General features: G+C 37.7%; 1 protein-coding gene across 1 annotated transcript; it reads right to left on the minus strand.

Moving 5' to 3' along the window:
• Positions 1-15,799: 15,799 nt before the first annotated feature.
• Positions 15,800-16,762, minus strand: LOC123949372 (olfactory receptor 10A5). Its single transcript, XM_046016789.1, has one exon. The coding sequence runs from the start codon at positions 16,751-16,753 to the stop codon at positions 15,800-15,802; it is 954 nt and encodes a 317-aa protein (XP_045872745.1). The 5' UTR covers positions 16,754-16,762.
• Between the last annotated feature and the right edge of the window lie 5,104 nt (positions 16,763-21,866).

Consider the following 21,866-nt stretch of genomic DNA (forward strand, 5'->3'; position numbering starts at 1 on the left):
AGAGAGAGAGGCCAATCTTAACTATAGAGAACACATCAATGGTTACCAGAGGGGAGGAAGAGAGAGGATGGGTTAAGTACATGATAGGGATTATAGAGTACACTTGTGGGTGCCTGGGTGGCTCAGTGGGTTAAGCCTCTGCCTTCGGCTTAGGTCATGATCTCAGGGTCCTGGGATTGAGCCCCACATCGGGCTCTCTGCTCAGCAGGGAGCCTACTTCCCCCTCTCTCCCTGTCTGCCTCTCTGCCTACTTGTGATCTCTGTCAAATAAATCAACAAAATCTTAAAAAAAAAAAAGAGTGCACTTGTGATGAGCACGGGGTGTTGTATGGATGTGCTGAATTACTATATTGCACACCAGTATCTAATATTACACTATATATTAACCAACTGGAATTAAAGTAAAAACTTTTTAAAAATATTTTATTTATTTGACAGAGAGAAATCACAACTAGGCAGAGAGGCAGGCAGAGAGAGAGGAGGAAGCAGGCTGCCTGCAAAGCAGAGAGCCCAATGTGATGTGGGGCTTGATCCCAGGACCCTGGGATCATGATCTGAGCCGAAGGCAGAGGCTTTAACCCACTGCGCCACCCAGGCGCCCCTAAAGTAAAGACTTTTTAAAAAGTTACTTTCTTTTTTTTTATTTGTTTATTTACAGCATAACAGTGTTCATTGTTTTGGCATCACACCCAGTGCTCCATGCAGCACGTGCCCTCCCTATTACCCACCACCTTGTTCCTCAACCTCCCATCCCCCGCCCCTTCAAAACCCTCTGGTTGTTTTTCAGAGTCCATAGTCTCTCATGGTTCATCTCCCCTTCCAGTTTCCCTCAACTCCCTCTCCTCTCCATCTCCCCATGTCCTCCATGTTCTTTGTTATGCTCCACAAATAAGTGAGACCATATGATACTTGACTCTCTCTGCTTGACTTATTTCGCTCAGCATAATCTCTTCCAGTTCCATCCATGTTGCTACAAAAGTTGGGTATTCATCCTTTCTGATGGAGGCATAATACTCCATTGTGTATATGGACCACATCTTCCTTATCCATTCATCCGTTGAAGGGCATCTTGGTTCTTTCCACAGTTTGGCGACCGTAGCCATTGCTGCAATAAACATTGGGGTACAGATGGCCCTTCTTTTCACTACATCTGTATCTTTGGGGTAAATACCCAGCAGTGCAATTGCAGGGTCATAGGGAAGCTCTATTCTTAATTTCTTCAGGAATCTCCACACTGTTCTCCAAAGTGGCTGCACTAACTTGCATTCCCACCAACAGTGGAAGAGGGTTCCCCTTTCTCCACATCCTCTCCAACACACGTTGTTTCCTGTCTTGCTAATTTTGGCCATTCTAACTGGTGTCAGGTGGTATCTCAATGTGGTTTTAATTTGAATCTCCCTGATGGCTAGTGATGATGAACATTTTTTCATGTGTCTGATAGCCATTTGTATGTCTTCGTTGGAGAAGTGTCTGTTCATATCTTCTGCCCATTTTTGGATATGATTCTCTGTTTTGTGTGTGTTGAGTTTGAGAAGTTCTTTATAGATCCTGGATATCAACCTTTTGTCTGTACTGTCATTTGCAAATATCTTCTCCCATTCCGTGGGTTGCCTTTTTGTTTTGTTGATTGTTTCCTTTGCTGTGCAGAAGCTTTTGATCTTGATGAAGTCCCAAAAGTTCATTTTTGCTTTTGTTTCCATGGCCTTTGGAGACATATCTTGAAAGAAGTTGCTGTGGCTGATATCGAAGAGGTTACTGCCCATGTTCTCCTCTAGGATTCTGATAGATTCCTGTCTCACGTTGAGGTCTTTTATCCATTTCGAGTTTATCTTTGTGTACAGTGTAAGAGAATGGTCGAGTTTCATTCTTCTACATATCGCTGTCCAGTTTTCCCAGCACCATTTATTGAAGAGACTGTCTTTTTTCCATTGTATATTTTTTCCTGTTTTGTCGAAGAGTATTTCACCATAGAGTTGAGGGTCCATATCTGGGCTCTCCACTCTGTTCCACTGGTCTATGTGTCTGTTTTTATGCCAGTACCACGCTGTCTTGGTGATCACAGCTTTGTAGTAAAGCTTGAAATCGGGGTAACGTGATGCCGCCAGTTTTGTTTTTGTTTTTCAACATTTCCTTAGCAATTCGGGGTCTCTTCTGATTCCATACAAATTTTAGGATTATTTGCTCCAGCTCTTTGAAAAATACGGGTGGAATTTTGATCGGAATGGCATTAATAGTATAGATTGGTCTAGGCAGTATAGACATTTTAACAATGGATTGGAAGAAAAAGTTACTTTCTTGATGAGGTCTCTGCTCCAAATGCAGATTAGGAATCTCTCCTTTAATTCTTTCTCAGAATACTATGTTCTTTTCTTTCATAGCAATAATATGGATTTATAATTATATATTTATTTGTGCAATTCTTTGTTTAATATCTCTCATCTCCATTGGACTATAATGTCCCCAAGGGTAAGGACTCTGTTTTGTTCATCCTTGTAAATCCTGTACTTAGCAGTGAGTATAAGGAGGTTTGGGATGTGAGCAGGGGAGCAATGAGAACAGTGAGGGGGCTCTTATAATAACAGTTTAGAATTCAGGGCCTGTCTTGTGGTGTGTAATGGCAGGACCCATGAACATGGGAATTGAGCCAAGTTTTGAGTAAGAGTTTTGCCAAGAAAGAATGAGCAGGATTAGGAGACTGGTTGAAATTTCTATGATGGCATTTATCAAAGTGAAGAATTATGACATAGTACAGCACTTTGTTTGGTTGTCTTTTTGTTCAACAGCTGTTTGTGTACTTGTCTGCTTCTATGTAACGGTATAGTGTAGTTGCCAACAACTCCCTGAGGGGAGCTTCTTGTTCGCTCTTATACTCTCAAGATTCAGTATATAAATATTCACTGATTAACTGAAAGACTATGTCAATGAATGGTGGAGTTAAAAAAAGAAGTAACAGGAATTTTTCAAGATTTGTAAGAGAGTGTCTGGTAGCACAATGCTAGACACACGCCTTGACACCTAAGCAGAAATTTCTTAGAAGCAGTTGGAAATATGGAATTCACATTTCAGTGAGAGGTGAGGGTTAGGGAAATAATTTGAGGATTATGGATTCATTTATTCATTTATTTTGACTACACACTGAATTAGGCCTGAGAAATGCAAACACAAATGATAAACTGTCTTTACTGTGGGAAATACAACTGCAATGACTTCGATGCTTAACAGTGATATATGCAAGCCACCATATGTGTACAAAAGGGAGTGAACTCAGATTTGCCTGGAATCAGGGAGAGACTCATAGAAGAGGAAATGCTCAAGTTGAATCTTAAATGATACACAGAATTTAACTTGTTATGGGAAGCAGGGAGTGAGGAACAGGAATTATAGTCAGAGAAAATGATTAGAGATATAAAGATTTAATAATAAGAACCACCAAATAATACAATATATAATATTATATATTATATTATAATTATATATATAAATTTATATATATTATATTTATATATAATATAATTATATATTATATTATAATTAATGTTATATATTATATTATAATAATTAATGTTATATATTATGTTATAATAATTAATGTTTTATAATATAATATATAACATTAATTATTATAATATAATATATAAAATTAATTATAATATAATATATAATTATATTATATATAAATATAATATATATAAATTATATATATAAATAAATATATATATAAATATATATAAATTATATATATATAATAATTAATGTTTTATAATATAATATATTATATTCAGATCACTGAAAGAACTAATGGAGTTATTTTTATTCTCTAAAGAAAGCTACTTGGGGGAGTCAAGATGGCGGGGAAGTAGGAGGAGGCACCATTTCATCCTGTACCCTAAAGTGAGCTGATTACCTACCAAAGAACTCCGGCCACCCATGAAATCAGCCCGAGATCAGAATTATACACGTCTGGATCTCTACAGGATCAGAAGACGCCAGTGGCAGGTAAAGCAGACTGGGAGCGTCGGACTGATATCGGAAGATAAACAAAACGGGGATGGAGCCACCAGAGGTGACCGATTGGAAAGTAATACCCCAACACGAGAGTGCTCTGCACCTGGGGACCAGCATTAACCTGGAGTCTGGTTGAAAGCACGCAAAAAACAAAGAGCAAAGGATCGCGGGGGGGTAATAGTGGGAACCTGGGCGGATAGGGTCAGGGACCTAAGTCCCCGGACCCAGGACAGCCTCCCCTGGTGCTGAGCCAGAGAGAGTGCGGCGGAGAAATCAGGTCTCCATCCCTGAGTGGCCAGTGCACCTGAACGCCAGCAAGCCCGAGAACGATTGGGGTCTGCCTCCCGTGAGGGGCTGGGAGCCTGGCCAGACGGCAATCCTGAAATGCGCACGTCCCACACCCTCCCTTGGGATAGGTGCTCATAGGCGCTAGCCTGGAGCTCTGGCATCCGGAAAAACCAGACATTCCCAGCCCTTGACAGTGGGAAAATCTCAGTGTGCGATCTGTGCTAGGAACCTCTCTGGCGGTCTGGAGCTGCCTAGACAGCCACCGCTGCCCTGGTTTTGGGTACAACGAGGAGCTCCTGCATCCCCAGGGACAGTGACTCAGAACCGACTCTGCCAGCAGCTTTTGCAAAACATTCGGAGGCTTCTCTCTGAGAGGGAGGTTGGGGTGCAGTTTGCTCTCCTCTAAACCTCCAAAAAGCTGTCAAGGTGAGAGAAAAGCTGTCAAGGTGAGAGAAAGCAGATGAAAGAACATAAAAACCCCCAGAGAACAAAAGGCTGAAAAAAACCAGTTTCCTCAGAGCTCACCCCCTTGAGGGGAGCGGGAGGACCGAACTCAGGGAACATCATTGTCTGAAAACCCACGTGGCAGGCCCCTCCCCCAGAAAACCAACCAGGAAGGAAGAAAAAAAAAAAGACTACAAGAGAACAACCACCACTACTTCATAAATACAACTTTTATTTTTAACTCTTTACCAATACTCTGGTTCTTTTTTTTTATACATACAGATAATTTTTTAACCTATTTACCACCACACTGAGATGTCCAGTACATCAAATTCTTTAATAACCTTCTAACCTGAACTTTTTGATACATACACCCGTGTTTTTCTTTTGCTTTTCTATTTTTTTAATTCTTTTTAAATTTTAACTTAGTCTAGTCTAATTTATTCTTTTTTAATTTTTATTTTCTACTATACATATAGAGTTAAACTTCAAGGTAATCCCCTTTCCCCAATCAATGCTACCCCTATAGGCAAACCAGTTTCTAATCCCCCTGTAAATTAAGAAAGTTGAGTCCCTTAACAAAAACATCAAGATACCTTCAGGAAGAATCAAAATAACCTTCCTCACCCACACTGAGAATTATAACCACTCTCCCAATTTTTCCTTCTGTCAGTGTTTCTGTGAATTTGTGTTTGTCCTGATAATATATAAATCTTATACTTCAGGTTCTTTCTGATGAGGTTCTTCCCTTTTTTTTTTTTTTGCTTATATATATATATTTTTTTCTCTTGTCATATACTTTTATCAGTCTTTTTGTTTTTCTGTTTTTGTTTGTATACTTCACAAATCTTACCTTGTGGCCCATTTGGGCTGAGCCTTCTCTTTTATCTTCCCTTTTTTCCCTATCTCTCTCTCTCTTTTATTTTTTCCTTTTTTCTTTCCCCCTTTTTTCTTTCTACTTCTCTATTTATTTTTCTTTTCTTTTTTCTCTCATTTGGGTGGGGAATCCTGATTGCACAGAAGCGTTCCAGGGTGCACATTGACTGCACCACAATCGATAACTCCAGCTGCATCTGTTCAGTCATCTCTTACCAAAATGACTAGGAGGAGGAATACCCAACAGAAGAAAAATACAGAGGATGGGCCTTCTGCAACAGAGCTAATGGCTATCGACACAGACAATATGTCAGAAAAGGAATTCAGACTAACAATTATCCAGGCAGTAACTAGGTTGGAGAAAGCCATGGATGACCAAACAGAATTGATTAGGGCAGAACTGAGAGCCACCAGGGATGATGTTCAAAATGCTCTCAATGAGTTCCAATCTAATCTAAATTCTCTAAAAGCTAGGGTAACTGAGACAGAAGATAGAATTAGTGATCTGGAGGACAAACAGATAGAGAGAAAGGATCAGGAGGAAGCCTGGAACAAACAGCTCAGAAGCCACAAAAACAGAATCAGGGAAATAAACGATGCCATGAAAGATTCCAACGTCAGAATTATTGGAATCCCTGAAGGGGAGGAAAAAGAAAGAAGTCTAGAAGATATAGTGGAAGAAGTTGTCTATGAAAATTTTCCCAATCTCACGAATGGAAACAACGTTCATGTACTAGAGGCAGAAAGATTTCCTCCCAAGATTTTAGATTCTCGAAAGTCCTCACGACACCTTATAGTTAGAATGAGGAATTATGTTTCAAGAGAGACCCTCTTAAAAGCAGCTAGGACAAAGAGGCTCCTTACATACATGTAAAACCCATTAGAATAACGTCAGACCTTTCCACAGAGACCTGGCAAGCCAGGAAGGGCTGGCAAAATATATTCAGAGCACTAAATGAGAAGAACATGCAACCAAGAATACTCTATCCAGCAAGACTGACATTTAAAATGGATGGAGAGATCAAGAGTTTCCAAGACCGGCAAGGCTTAAAAGACTATGCAACCACCAAGCCGACACTGCAGGAAATATTAAGGGGGGTCCTACAAAAGAGAAAAAATCCTAAGAATATCATTGAACAGAAATATAGTAACAATCTACATACAGAACGACTTCAAAGGCAACACGATGTCAATAAAAACCTATCTCCCAATAATCACTCTCAATGTGAATGGCCTAAATGCGCCCATAAAACGACACAGGGTTGCAGATCAGATAAAACGACAGGACCCATCCATATGTTGTCTACAAGAGACCCATTTTGAACCTAAGGATACACCCAGACTGAAAGTGAAGGGATGGAGAAATATCTTTCATGCCAATGGGCCTCCAAAGAAGGCCGGGGGTAGCGATTCTCATATCAGATAAATTAGATTTTAAACTAAAGACTGTAGTCAGAGATACAGAAGGACACTACATAATTCTTAAAGGGACTATCCGCCAAGATGATCTAACAATTGTGAATATCTATGCCCCCAATATGGGAGCACCCAATTACATAAGAAAGCTATTAATCAAGATAAAGAGTCATACTGATATGAATACAATAATAGTAGGAGATCTTAATACGCCTCTCTCAGAAATAGACAGATCATCGAAGCAGAAAATTAATAAAGAAATAAGAGCATTGAATGAATCATTGGACCAGATGGACCTCATAGACATATACAGAACATTCCACCCTAAAACAACAGAATACTCATTCTTCTCAAGTGCACATGGAACCTTCTCCAGAATAGACCACATACTGGGTCACAAAGCAGGACCCAACCAATACCAAAAGACTGACATGATTCCCTGCATATTCTCAGCACACAATGCTTTGAAACTGGAGCTCAATCACAAGGAAAAGTTCAGAGGAAATTCAAAAACCTGGAAGCTAAAGACCACCTTGCTTAAGAATGCTTGGATCAACCAGGAGATCAAAGATGAACTTAAACAATTCATGGAAACCAATGAGAATGAAGACACTTCAGTCCATAACCTATGGGATACAGCAAAGGCAGTTCTAAGGGGGAAATACATAGCCATCCAAGCCTCCCTCAAAAACATTGAAAAATCCAGAATACACCAGCTGTCTCTACACCTTAAAGAACTGGAGAATCAACAACAAATCAAACCAACTCCACACACAAGAAGGACCACATGGTCCTCTCAACTGATGCAGAAAAAGCATTTGACAATATCCAACATCCGTTCCTGATGAAAACGCTTCAAAGTATAGGGATAGAGGGAACATTCCTGAACTTCATAAAATCTATCTAGGAAAGACCCACAGCAAATATCATCCTCAATGAGAAAAAGCTTGCAGCTTTCCCGTTGAGATCAGGGACACGACAAGGATGCCCACTCTCACCACTCTTGTTCAACATAGTATTAGAAGTTCTAGCAACGGCAATCAGACATAAAAGAGAAATAAAAGGTATCCAAATTGGCAAGGAAGAAGTCAAACTCTCTCTCTTTGCAGATGACATGATTCTTTATATGGAAAACCCCAAAGATTCCACCCCCAAACTACTAGAACTCATACAGCAATTCAGTAACATGGCAGGATACAAAGTCAATGTACAGAAATCAGTGGCTTTCTTATACACTAACAATGAAAATACAGAAAGGGAAATTAGAGAATCAATTCCATTTACTATAGCACCAAGAACCATAAGATACCTGGGAATAAACCTAACCAAAGAGGTAAAGGACCTGTACTTGATGAACTACAGAACACTCATGAAAGAATTTGAAGAAGACACAAAAAGATGGAAGACTGTTCCAGGCTCTTGGATTGGAAGAATAAACATTGTTAAAATGTCTATACTGCCTAGAGCAATCTATACTATTAATGCCATTCCGATCAAAATTCCACCCGTATTTTGCAAAGAGCTGGAGCAAATAATCCTAAAATTTGTATGGAATCAGAAGAGACCCCAAATTGCTAAGGAAATGTTGAAAAACAAAAACAAAACTGGCGGCATCACGTTACCGATTTCAAGCTTTACTACAAAGCTGTGATCACCAAGACAGCGTGGTACTGGCATAAAAACAGACACATAGACCAGTGGAACAGAGTGGAGAGCCCAGATATGGACCCTCAACTCTATGGTGAAATACTCTTCGACAAAACAGGAAAAAATATACAATGGAAAAAAGACAGTCTCTTCAATAAATGGTGCTGGGAAAACTGGACAGCGATATGTAGAAGAATGAAACTCGACCATTCTCTTACACTGTACACAAAGATAAACTCGAAATGGATAAAAGACCTCAACGTGAGACAGGAATCTATCAGAATCCTAGAGGAGAACATAGGCAGTAACCTCTTCGATATCAGCCACAGCAACTTCTTTCAAGATATGTCTCCAAAGGCCAAGGAAACAAAAGCAAAAATGAACTTTTGGGACTTCATCAAGGTCAAAAGCTTCTGCACAGCAAAGGAAACAGTCAACAAAACAAAAAGGCAACCCACGGAATGGGAGAAGATATTTGCAAATGACAGTACAGACAAAAGGTTGATATCCAGGATCTATAAAGAACCTCTCAAACTCAACACACACAAAACAGAGAATCACATCCAAAAATGGGCAGAAGATATGAACAGACACTTCTCCAACGAAGACATACAAATGGCTATCAGACACATGAAAAAATGTTCATCATCACTAGCCATCAGGGAGATTCAAATTAAAACCACATTGAGATACCACCTGACACCAGTTAGAATGGCCAAAATTAGCAAGACAGGAAACAACGTGTGTTGGAGAGGATGTGGAGAAAGGGGAACCCTCTTCCACTGTTGGTGGGAATGCAAGTTAGTGCAGCCACTTTGGAGAACAGTGTGGAGATTCCTGAAGAAATTAAGAATAGAGCTTCCCTATGACCCTGCAATTGCACTGCTGGGTATTTACCCCAAGGATACAGATGTAATGAAAAGAAGGGCCATCTGTACCCCAATGTTTATTGCAGCAATGGCTACGGTCGCCAAACTGTGGAAAGAACCAAGATGCCCTTCAACGGATGAATGGATAAGGAAGATGTGGTCCATATACACAATGGAGTATTATGCCTCCATCAGAAAGGATGAATACCCAACTTTTGTAGCAACATGGATGGGACTGGAAGAGATTATGCTGAGCGAAATAAGTCAAGCAGAGAGAGTCAAGTATCATATGGTCTCACTTATTTGTGGAGCATAACAAATAACATGGAGGACATGGGGAGATGGAGAGGAGAGGGAGTTGAGGGAAACTGGAAGGGGAGATGAACCATGAGAGACTATGGACTCTGAAAAACAACCAGAGGGTTTTGAAGGGGCGGGGGGGGTGGGAGATTGAGGAACCAGGTGATGGGTAATAGGGAGGGCACGTACTGCATGGAGCACTGGGTGTGATGCCAAAACAACGAACACTGTTATGGTATAAATAAACAAATTAAAAAAAAAAAAAGAAAGCCAATTGGAACAAAGAAGTCTTTAAGGTGGTTCTTATTATTAAAATTATTATTATTATTTTAATATAATATATAACATTAATTATAATATATTATAATTATATCAATATAATTAATAAAATTATATTTATATATTATATTATTATATTATATATTATATTATATTAAATATGTAATATATAACATTCATTATAATATATTATAATAATTATATTAATATATTATATTAAAATAATAATAATAATTTTAATAATAAGAACCTCCTTGAAGCCTTCTTTGTTCCAAGTAGCTTTCTTTAGAGAATAAAAATAACTCCATTAGTTCTTTCAGTGATCTCAAAGAATTAGTTCACCATATATGCAGTAGATCCTCTACTTATATATATTGGTCTCAAAGATTTTTTTTCTCTTATGATCTTCCTGAGGCCTCTTAGCTTTCTATGTTACATATTATTCTTTTCTTTTCCTTCTAACTTCTTTACATTTTCTGTCTTTCTATTTTGGTGAAGGCAGATGCTATACTGAAAAGAATATGACATTTTGGTTTCAGGTAGACCTGGATTGAAACTTAAGATCTGACACTTATCTCTTGTTCCTTTTTGCTATTCTATGCATCCTGATAATACCTGTGAGGAGTAAATGATATTTTATTTATAAATAGGTAACTTGAATTTGACAGTAAATACCTGTTAATCCCTTTCTTTACCCTGCTCTGTGGAAAAAGAAAGGGGCTAATAATTTACCGATGTTACAATTAGTAGCAAACTAATTGAGAATTCTGAATAATTGATATCCTACTTTAAATTGCAAGAACTATCAAGAATAGACTCATAAAGTTATACAAGTGGAAGTGGTTGCCTGCATGGTGCCTCACTGCCACAGGATGATTGGCTTTAACACCTTCACAGTAGGTCTCATTGTTCTCATTTTCATCTTTATATATCAACTCCATCAGGTAGGTATTATCACCACATTCATAGATGAGGATACCGTGCTCGCTTCGGCAGCACATATACATAGATGAGGATACCTAGGGCTAGAAATTTGAAGCAATTTGCATAAATATACATAACTGGTAAACAGCAGACAAGAAATTTGAACTCAGGATTTTCAGAATGTAAATTGTTGAGGGGAATAGAAAAGAGTAAATTTAGGGAAAGTAGAAATGCATGGTGTAGGGGGAGAGAAAATAGATCTGGAGGGCGATAGTTGACTATCCATTCAACTATATGGTTGAAGTATGGTAAGAATCAAAATTAGGAAAATAAGCTCGAGCTGAACTACATACAGCTGAAGTAGAAGGGGACTTGTATAATATATGAACATTAATTTCATTCTGAAGATGAGGGTGAATTGTTGGGATTTTAAGTGTGAAAATGACAGATTTTCCACAGGCACACTTAGAACTCTGGTGACAGTAAGGAGGATGAATTAGAATGAAGTGCACATATAAGTCTGCAATATGACTGGAGGCTGGGAGATCAGGGAGGAGGCTTTAGCAATAATCCTGGTGGGAGATAAAAGTCAACACCCAAGTTTCATCTCCACAAGCAGGCTTCATCTTCACAGGATTTGTTGAAACCCTGACAATGGAGGGGATCTCTAAGAGATAGTACACAAGGAAGACAGAAGAAGGAGGCCAAACTCTAACAAGTATAGTTCAAACTAACAAGTATAGTTCAAAAGAACTTGAGAAATAATACAAAGAATCTGTACTTGGATGTGTCTGGGAGAATAGCAAGGAAATTCATGGTTAAGGAAAGCAAGGGGACAAAGAGTTCCAAGGGTAATATTCTATTTATCCCGGAATAAAAGAAAACCTAAAGAGCATTTGATTTCCTCAAGAATCTCTGGCCCAAGTGTGGGATTAATGGACTCAGTTTTAATACCTCCCCTCTAAGGCCTTGGTCCCTCCAGACTTCTATCTGCAGAATCAGTCTCTGAGGGCCAGAAGAGACCTTAGGGACCTGAGAGTGAAAGCCCAGGAGTCTTTGCTAAAGGGGGTTCATTCTCTCTCCCTCTGATGCAGCTCTGGTGCAGGCTGAGCTCTGTTCTCACTGGCTTCTATCCCCACTCTCCTCCATCCCTGGGGTTGCAGACTAACCAGCCTATTAATGAGCAGTCACAGCCTGTGACCTCATTAAAAAGTTGTTAATGAGGCACACTGCTGCTCAGGGAGTACAGTTGACTGAGGCTCCCAGTGGCCTATCCTGGGACCTGAAGGGAAAGTTTAGGTGAATAAGTAGGATCGCATCTGGGGAGAGGGCTAATGAACTCAGGCTGCAGAGCCACACCTCCCAATGAACTCATTTTGGCAAGCAGACCAGCTTTGAAGCTCAAATCCCTGCTGGCCTGCTGGCTAACAGGAGTGGATGCAGACCAGAGCAGCAGTGATTTATTCTGATCTGTCAGCTCTGCTGAATACCTGCTCTGCTGACCCATTTTGATGGAGGACTTCAAATTCTGAGATTAAGAAGTGATTTTTCTTGCACTGAATTTTGTTCTAATAATCTCTTAATTGCCTAGTTACAAAGGTCTTTTGACTGGTGTCTCTTTCATAGGTTGTGTTCCTTTACCACCCATTTTTCTCACCACTGCCAAGTAACATTTCCAAAATACACAATAGATTGTTTCTTCATGCAGAAAACCATTCAGCTGATCTATACTGTGCACAAAATAGTGTCCAAACTCTTTGACATGGAAGGCCTTTCAAGATTTGACTCCTACCAACACCTTCATCCTCATCTTTATCCTATTTTCCCTCCCATGTCATAATTTCTATTATTCTCACCATCATCATCACTACCCTGCCCAATAATCAGATCGTTATAATGGCCAACTTTTCTATAGAAATTACCATGTGTCTGGTACTGTTTTTTAGTGATTTGCATATATTAATTTATTTAATCCTCTCAACCAAGGTGAAAAAGGGGAAATCAGTGCTGTATCTTCATTTTATAGAAGAAGTAACTAAAGTATATAAGTGCAAAATAACTTGCCCAATATCACCAAGCTATCAAGTGACAGAACGAGGATAAAACCTAGGCATTTTAGCTTCAGAATTCATGCTTTTACCCAGATGTTGGGAAACAGTAGCCTATAGGTCAAATCCCACCTTCCACTGACTTTTATGTAGTTCATGAGTTAAGAATGATTTTTAAATTTTTTAATAGTTAGAAAAAAAAATCAGAAGAAGAATATTCCTTTACACATGAAAAGTATATGAAATTCAAATTCCAATATCCAGAAATGTTTTATTGAAAAACAGCCATGCAAATTCATTTATGTATTATGGCTGCTTTCATACTGCAACAGCAAAGCTAAGCAGTTGTGTAGAACTCATACATACTGCTACTTTCATATGCTACTTGGGGTATTAAAAATCACAGTGATGCCCAAGGGGAAAAAATATGTGAGGTAATGGAAGGTAACTGAAGTTATTGTGATAATTACTTTGCTATATATATATATATATAGAGAGAGAGAGAGAGAGTCATTACATTGTACACATGAAACTCATGATCAGTGTGATAATGACCTTACCTCTGTATCTCTGTATTTCAACATTTTAATTACTTATTCTATTACCAGTGTATGCCTATCATGTCAAAATGAGAAAAGGACCTAAACTTCAAATATCACATTTTATTTTATTTCATTTCTTTTTAAAATATTTTATTTATTTATTTTGAGAGAAAGTGAAGCAGGGGAGGGGCAGAGAGAGAGAGAGAGAGAGAGAGAGAATCTCAAGCTCTACACTGTGCATGGAGCCTGATAGGGGGCTTGATCTCATGATTCTGAGATCATGACTTGAGTCAAAATCAAGAGTTGATGTCTAAGCAACTGAGTCACCGAGGTGCTCAGTGCCCCTAATTTTATTCCACTTTTTAAAATTAAGTTTTTGTTTTTGTTTTTAAGAAATAGAGAGAGCAAGTATGCAGCCAGGGGGCAGGGGTGGAGGGAGAGGGAAAGAGAGAATCTTTTTTTGTTAAAGATTTTATTTATTTATTTATTTACTACACACAAGTTGGGAGAGAGGCAGAGGGAGATAGAGAGAAAGAAACTCAAGCAACTCTGTGCTGAGTGCAGAGCCTGACATGAGCCTCCATCTCACGACCAAGACCATGAGCTGATCTGCAATCAAGAGTTGGTTACTTATCTGAATGAGCCACCCAGGCACTGCTTAAATGTCACATTTTAAAGTAGAGTGAAGTGTTATTGAGTATTTACCCAAAGAATACAAAGACATTATTCATAGATATATATGTACCCTTATAATTACAGCAGCATTATTTACAATAGCCAAATTATGGAACCAGTACAAGTTCCCAGCAATCGATTAATGGATAAAGATGATGTGGTATATTTACACAATGGAATATTATTTAACCACAAAAAAGAAGGAATTCTTGCCATTTTCAATGCATGGAAGGAGCTAGAGAATACAATGCTAAGTGAAGTAAATCAGTCAGAAAGACAAATACTATATGATTTCACCCATGTGGGGAATTTAAGAAACAAAACAAATGAGCAAAGGGGAAAAAGAGAGAGAAAGATACACAAACCAAGAAGCAGTTTTTTAATTATAGGGAACAAATTGATGATATTCAGAGGGGAAGGGGGGAAATGGGTTAAACAGGTGTTGGGGATTAAGAAGCACACTTTTAATGAGCACAAGGTGATGCATGGAATTGCTGAATCACTATATTGTACACGTGATTAATATAACACTATATGGGAACTACCAAGAATTAATAAAAACTTTAAAAAAGTACAGTGGAGTGTAGATCAAGCTGTTATCAAATTAGATGGTAAATCAGTGTGTTTATTATCTAATGAAAACTGAAGAATACAGTATATGAGGACATCTCTAAATTAAATACTTAAATTATGTCCAACTCACAAAAGCATAGGGAGATCTCAAAATTTTAAATGGAATAACTCAAGTAGAATTTTCTTTTTGCAAAAATAAAATATGATAATGAGGGAGCAAGCAAAGTAAGTTTCTATGTGGCTCATTTGCTAGACGAACAAGGAAAGTCTTTACTGGTGATGAGTTGATAATATTGAGAATAATTTTTTGTAATACAATATTACTTGGGAAAAGTAGCCTGAGGAAGGAAATGATTAAGGCTCTTCGGGTTATAAAGGAATATGCATGGAGATTACTATTCCACTTTCCTCTGTCCATGTTAAATACCAACTAACTTAAGAGCCAGTACTGCCTCAGGAGCATACAAAGAAGAAATGAGTAAATTATGTAAACAGGGATTTTAGGCTCCTTTCCAACTGAAATGAAGTTTGAATATCTTATCCAAAACAAGATAAAGTGCCAAGATGACTTTTGTGTCTCCAAGGTCACAATATAAGCAGTTTCATAATGTCAGACCGTGTGTAACATTGGCACATATTAACAAAGTAAATACCTGGAATGGGTAGGTCATACAATTGTCAAAATACCACTGTACCAATGAGAAAAATAATGTAAGCCTACAATGAGCAGAGGAATTCTATAGGTTGTCGGAGTAGGTCTTCATCTATTTCTGTGCCCTTTTGCCTGCATTGAGCTTCCCTAACATCATTTCAGCAGCTGGGTTTCTTCTCAACAGAGGTAGGAGGAGAGGCAGAGGAATCCCAGATAGGAAACTGATTGCCCCCCATTCAGTACGCTTACTCTTCTTAATGTCTATGGGATGCAATTTATAAGGCCTAAAACCTTGCGGAAGGTCCGGCCAAAGGCATTCTTCACCTCATTATTTCTCAGGCTATAAATGATGGGGTTCAACATGGGAGTCATAACAGTGTAGGATAATGACAGCAGCTTTTTGCTCTCAGGAGAATTATTGGATTTAGGCCGGAAGTAGGTGAGGCTTGAAGATACATAGAACAGGGAGACAACAAGGAGGTGGGAGGAGCAGGTGGAGAAGGCTTTATGCTTCCCTTTAGTGGATGGAATCTTTAGGATGGCAGCAGCAATGCGAGTGTAGGAACACAGGATCAGCAAGCAGGGTATCATGACGAACAGAATGGTTCCAACAATCGCATAGATCTCAAACAGTGTTGTGTCTGCACAGACCAGCCTCAGCACAGGTGGGCTGTCACAGAAGAAGTGATTCACCTTGTTGGTGCCACAGAATGGAAAGCTGAAGAGCCATGTGGTCTGCACAGTAGCTACGGGAAAGCCTGGAAACCAGGAGGCAATAGCAAGTTTGGCACGCATCTTTTGGTTCATGATGACAGGGTAGTGCAAGGGACTGCAGATGGCCACATAGCGGTCATAAGCCATGGTGGCCAGGAGGAAGCATTCATCTACTCCAAATAAGAAGAAGAAATACATCTGTGTGGCACAGCCAAGGAAAGAGATGGTTGTGTCCCAGGCAAGCAGGGTCCCCAGCATCTTGGGCACAATGACTAGGTTGAAGCCAATCTCCAAAAAGGACAAGTTCCTGAGGAAGAAGTACATGGGACTGTGCAGCATGGGGTCAGCCAACGTAACCAGAATGATGAGGCTGTTTCCCATCAGGGTGACCAGGTAGATGATTAGAAATGTCAGGAAGAGTAATGACTGTACTTTGGTAGGTAGGGAAGAGAAGCTCAAGAGGATAAACTCTTCAACTCTTGTCCAGTTTCCTCCAGCCATAGGTATAGAAAGGAATCCCCAGTTGTGGTCATGGAGAGAGATTCTTGATTGGAAGTGTCAGAATCTGGGTTTGTTTTTGAGGTTCCTTTTTAGTGTCAGGAAAAGAGGCAAGGTCGGGGTCTCAGCTGGAAGAAGAAAGGCCTTGTATTGTTTCAGAATAAAGACACAAGGAAGAATGGCCAGAGCTTGAGCTCTTGAATGGTAATAGGTCACCATTCCCTACTTTTACTCTTTCTTATGGACTTTTTGGAGACTTTTTTTTTTTACCATATTTACTAAAACAAATCAGATCATATTTATCACATCCATTTACTGCTGCACCCTTAATGCCTTTGAGGTGGGGTTAAAGCATATTTATTGTCCTGTGTTCATTGTGCCATTATTCACCAAAACTAAGATACGAAAACAATCTGAATGTCTATCAGTGGATGGATGGATAAAGAAATCTCACATGCACACTCACGCACACACACACTCATACACACACGGAATTATAATTCAGCCATACAAAGGAGGTAATCCTACTATTTGGAACAAACAACATTGATGGGCCTTGAGGGCATTAAGTTATGTAAACTAAGTCAGATAGAGAAAGACAAATACTATATGTTCTCACTTATGTGTAGAGTCTAAAAGAGCCAAACTCATGGAAACAGAGAAGGGGCTGATGGTGGTCATGGCCTGGGAAGCTAGGGGAATTGGAGAGATGTTTGCTAAAGGGCACAAATTTCCAGTTATAGGACAAATAATGGGATACAGTGTACAGCATGGTGACTGTAATTAATAATATCGTATTATATACTTGAATGTTGCAGAGAGTAGATTTCAATTGTCTTTATCACACACACATACACACACAAGGTAATTATGTGACGTGAAGGCTATGTTAACTCACCTTAACATGGTAATCATTTCAGAATATATGCACATTGCATGCCTTACACAATGTTAAATATCAATTATATCTCAATAAAACCAGAGATAAAGGAATTTGGAAGAACAACAGATTTCAGCTGACAACGGACATGACAAAACATGGTATATGCAGGTTAAAAATTTTGGAGGGGAGAATTAAGACTTATTATTAAACCAGAAAAAATTAAACTAACTAAAAAACTAACTAAAAAAAAAGAAAAAATTAAACTAACTGGGTTATCCAATCAACTAGGAACCAAAATAGATGCCAAAAGGAGGAAAGAGAACTAATAGTAGAAAATAATTTATAAGTCATAAAATTGGCAAATATATCCTAGTTTTTCCTTTGAAAAGTTAAAAAGTGAAATAAATTGTTGGAAAATTTAATAAAGTAATACAGAAAGCAAAAATATGCAATATTAGAAATAAGAAATGGAAAATAACCTTTGAAATAGAATTTAAAAATGTAAATTATAAGGGAATACAATTACATTAATAAATGTGTGATACATTAAGTGAAATATGTTGTTTTCTGGTAATATGTAAGTTTCACTTTTTTTTTGAAATTTCCTTTCAGCGTAAGAGTATTCATTGTTTTTGCACCACACCCAGTGCTCCATGAAATACATGCCCTCCCTAATACCCACCACATTGTTCACCCAACCTCCCACCCCCCGTCCCTTCAAGACCCTCTGGTTGTTTTTCAGAGTCCATAGTCTCTCATGGTTCACCTCCCCTTCCAATTTCCCTCAACTCCCTTCTCCTCTCCATATCCCCAAGTCCTCCATGTTATTTGTTATGCTCCACAGACAAGTGAAACCATATAATAATTGACTCTCTCTGCTTGTAAGGTTCACTTTGATTTAATAAAATATGAAATACTGGTCGCCTGTGTAGCTCGGTATGCTAAATCTCCCAGTCTTGCTTTCCACTCAAGTTGTGAAATCAGGGTCATGGGATGGAGTCTGGCATTAGGTTGCACTGGGTGTGGAAACTGTTTGGGATCTCTCCCACCATGCCTGTCTTGCCCTGCCCCTCTGCTTGTTTGCTTGCTTGCTCTCTCTCCCTCTCTCTCAGAGAAAAACTAACACACAGCAAACCAAGATAAAATATGGGTGTATTAGAGTAATTTTATAAAAAATTTACAAAAAGGGCTATTACCTGAAATTGTTTAATAGATGTAGTAATTCAGTCCTTCAAGAATGGATAAATCTTGTGATTCAGAACAAAAAGAGAAAAGGTGCAATGTTTTCCAATTACTGTTATGACAATTACATATACCCGATTTCAAAAGTTGCAAATATAATACACAGAAAAGACCCCAAAGATCAATCTTCTTTGGGAACACTAGTCCAAAAATGTCAAGTAAATTCTGATCTTTGTTAATCTAAAATTATCTATAGGGCCAAGTAGAATTTATTCCAGGAATGCAAAATGCAAGCATGATTTGTAATTTCAAAATAATCAAATATAATTAATCTCATTAAAATTCAATTTAGAAAAATATGTTAATCTCAGTAGACCACAAAATATTTCATGAATTCAACATTTACCTCTCACTAAGTAAAAAATTAACTAGAAAGTTTTACCAACTCATAAATAGACTACTTTCTTAATGTAACCTGAAATTTATATAAAACAAGAGCCAGTTTTGAGCTTAACAGATATTAGAGTGATGGTTCTAGACGTATGCTGTACAATATTGTACTTGTAGTTAATAATACTGTATTGTGTACATAAAATTTAAGATGTATATATCATCTTAACTGTTCTTACCACGATAAAAAAAATTTATAGCCTGGGGAAAAAAAGAAAAAGTAGCAATGGATATAATCATACATTTGAAATCAGAATGGTTACAAAACATGGAAAAAATGTAAGGAGTTACCAGAAAGTAAATGGAAATGAAAAACAAGGTTTTTAGACAGAGAGACAAATACCATATGATTCCAATCATAAATAGAATAAAAAAAAAAGAATAAACAACCAAAGAAAGCAGAATCAGAAGTATAAAATCTGAGACAAACTGATGTTGCCAGATAGAAGGGGATGGGGCATTGGGCAAAATGGATGAAGAGGAGAGGGAGCTACAGGCTTCCTCTTATGGAATCAGTAAGATATGTGAATAAAAGGCAGAACATGAGGAATACAGTCGAATGTTAATGAAAGAGCAATGTAATGAGAAGGATGGTAGCTATACTTGTGGTGAATATAGCATAATGTATAAACCTGTCAAATCACAAAGTTATACACCCAGAACTAATATAACATTTTGTGTCAACCATACTCAATCACAAAAAAGTAAAACTTTTAAAAATTGTAGTACTCATTTATGTTAAAAGCAAAGGGAAATAAACACGATAAATGAAAGTGACACATAGATTTCACAAAATACATAAAAAAATAACCAATTTACAATTTTAGATTAAATTTGAGTACAAGTTTCATTTACCAGTATGTTCCTCTCAACTTTATTTATGATAATGTAGTAACAGAAAAATGAACAGAAAGAATAAAGATAGAAAGTAGTTAAACAGTATTATATCTCTGCTATAGAATTCTGTAGGGATTTAGAATTATATTATAGAAGAATACTTAATGACTTAATGTCATGAGAAGGAATCAATATATTTAGCTAAGTGGATGATATGTTACAAAATAGTATGTTCAATGGGAAGACATTTGTTTTAAAACATTAACTTATATCCATACATGGAAAAACTGCAGTTTTATTCATTTAAATGCCACAATCTTAGTAGTATGAATATGTGTTTTAAATCTCTTCTTTGTGTTTCATATATTCTACATTATTCATCTTGACAAAGTATTACTTTGTACTGAGATAAACACGTATATGGCTAAGAATACAATACTTTTGTAACTCAGAACAACTCTTTCTTTAGGATTTTGTTTTAAGTACACTCTGCTTAACAGAGGGTTTGAACTCATGACCCAAGATCAAGAGCCCCATGCTCTTCCAACTGAGTCACCCACATGCCCCTGTAACTCAAAACACCTCTTAAAATTTTAAACGCAAATGGTAAAGTTGGAATTGTACTTGTAGTTACTCAAAAAAAAATTAAAAGCATCTCATGATTTGTAAGGAGGTCATACACCTCATTAAGGAAAAACAATACCTCTGAGAACAAAAGCTAGGGGTCACAAAGATTCAGTTTGCCAAAAATGGCAATAAGGAAAAGCATATAAAATTAGCAAAATAAGCAAAAATTGATCAAATCTATAAATAACACAGAAGTTGAACTTTTCTCATCAAACTTAGAAAGTGAAAACAATCACAAGGCTTGGTGCTCATGAGAGGGATGGTATAGATTTTGACTGCAAATCAACATAATTTTTCTGAAAAGCAGTTTAGAAAATCCGTAGGGAGTCCCTTAAAGTTTCACGCATTTTGCTTCAAGAATTTCCTCAGAATTTCTAATCTAGGTCAATAATTAGAGTCATAGACAAGATTTTACATAAAAATGTACTCAGTGTTATAGCATTATTATGTCAAAATTGGAAAAAACCACTGATACCTAAATGACCAAGTCAACTATGAATCAAACAATTATGAAAATAACATGTAATCACCCAACTCGTTTTGAAGGACATTTACTGAATAGTACCCATCATATAATAGTAAAAGAGAAAAAAACAACAATACACATGTGCACATGTAAGTTTCCAACTTCATGAATATGTGCACAGAAAAAAGATAGACTCCGAGAAGGTGCAAAATTTTACCAATAATTACCTTTAAGTAGGTGGAAAAGGGATGGGGTTATCTCATTTAGAACTTCATTTTCTGGCTTTCTAAACGTTTTAAAGTGAGCTACATTTGTTATATAGCAGCCATAAAAAGCAGTCATAATAGAAATGAAAATGGTGAGAACATAACGGAATATGCTGCATATTGTTACTTTTACTTTTCTCATATTCTTCTCACGACTGTCTGGCTTGGATGCTATTATTATCCCTCCCCAAACTGCCAATGGATGAATGGAAGTTTAGAGAGTTTAAGTAATTTGGTAGTTAAGGAATTTGGTAACTTGTCTGCATAGGCAGTACAAGGCAGAGACTGCACGCAGAAGCATAACCAGAAAAAATGTAATAAAAGCAACACTTGGGTTTTCAGCAAGACGCACAGAATGAACACAGAATAGTGCTTAGTTCTTACCTTCTCCGTCCTATTCATCCA

The sequence above is a fragment of the Meles meles genome, chromosome 8 (genome assembly GCF_922984935.1).
Source record: "Meles meles chromosome 8, mMelMel3.1 paternal haplotype, whole genome shotgun sequence".
Classification (NCBI taxonomy): Eukaryota; Metazoa; Chordata; class Mammalia; order Carnivora; family Mustelidae; genus Meles; species Meles meles.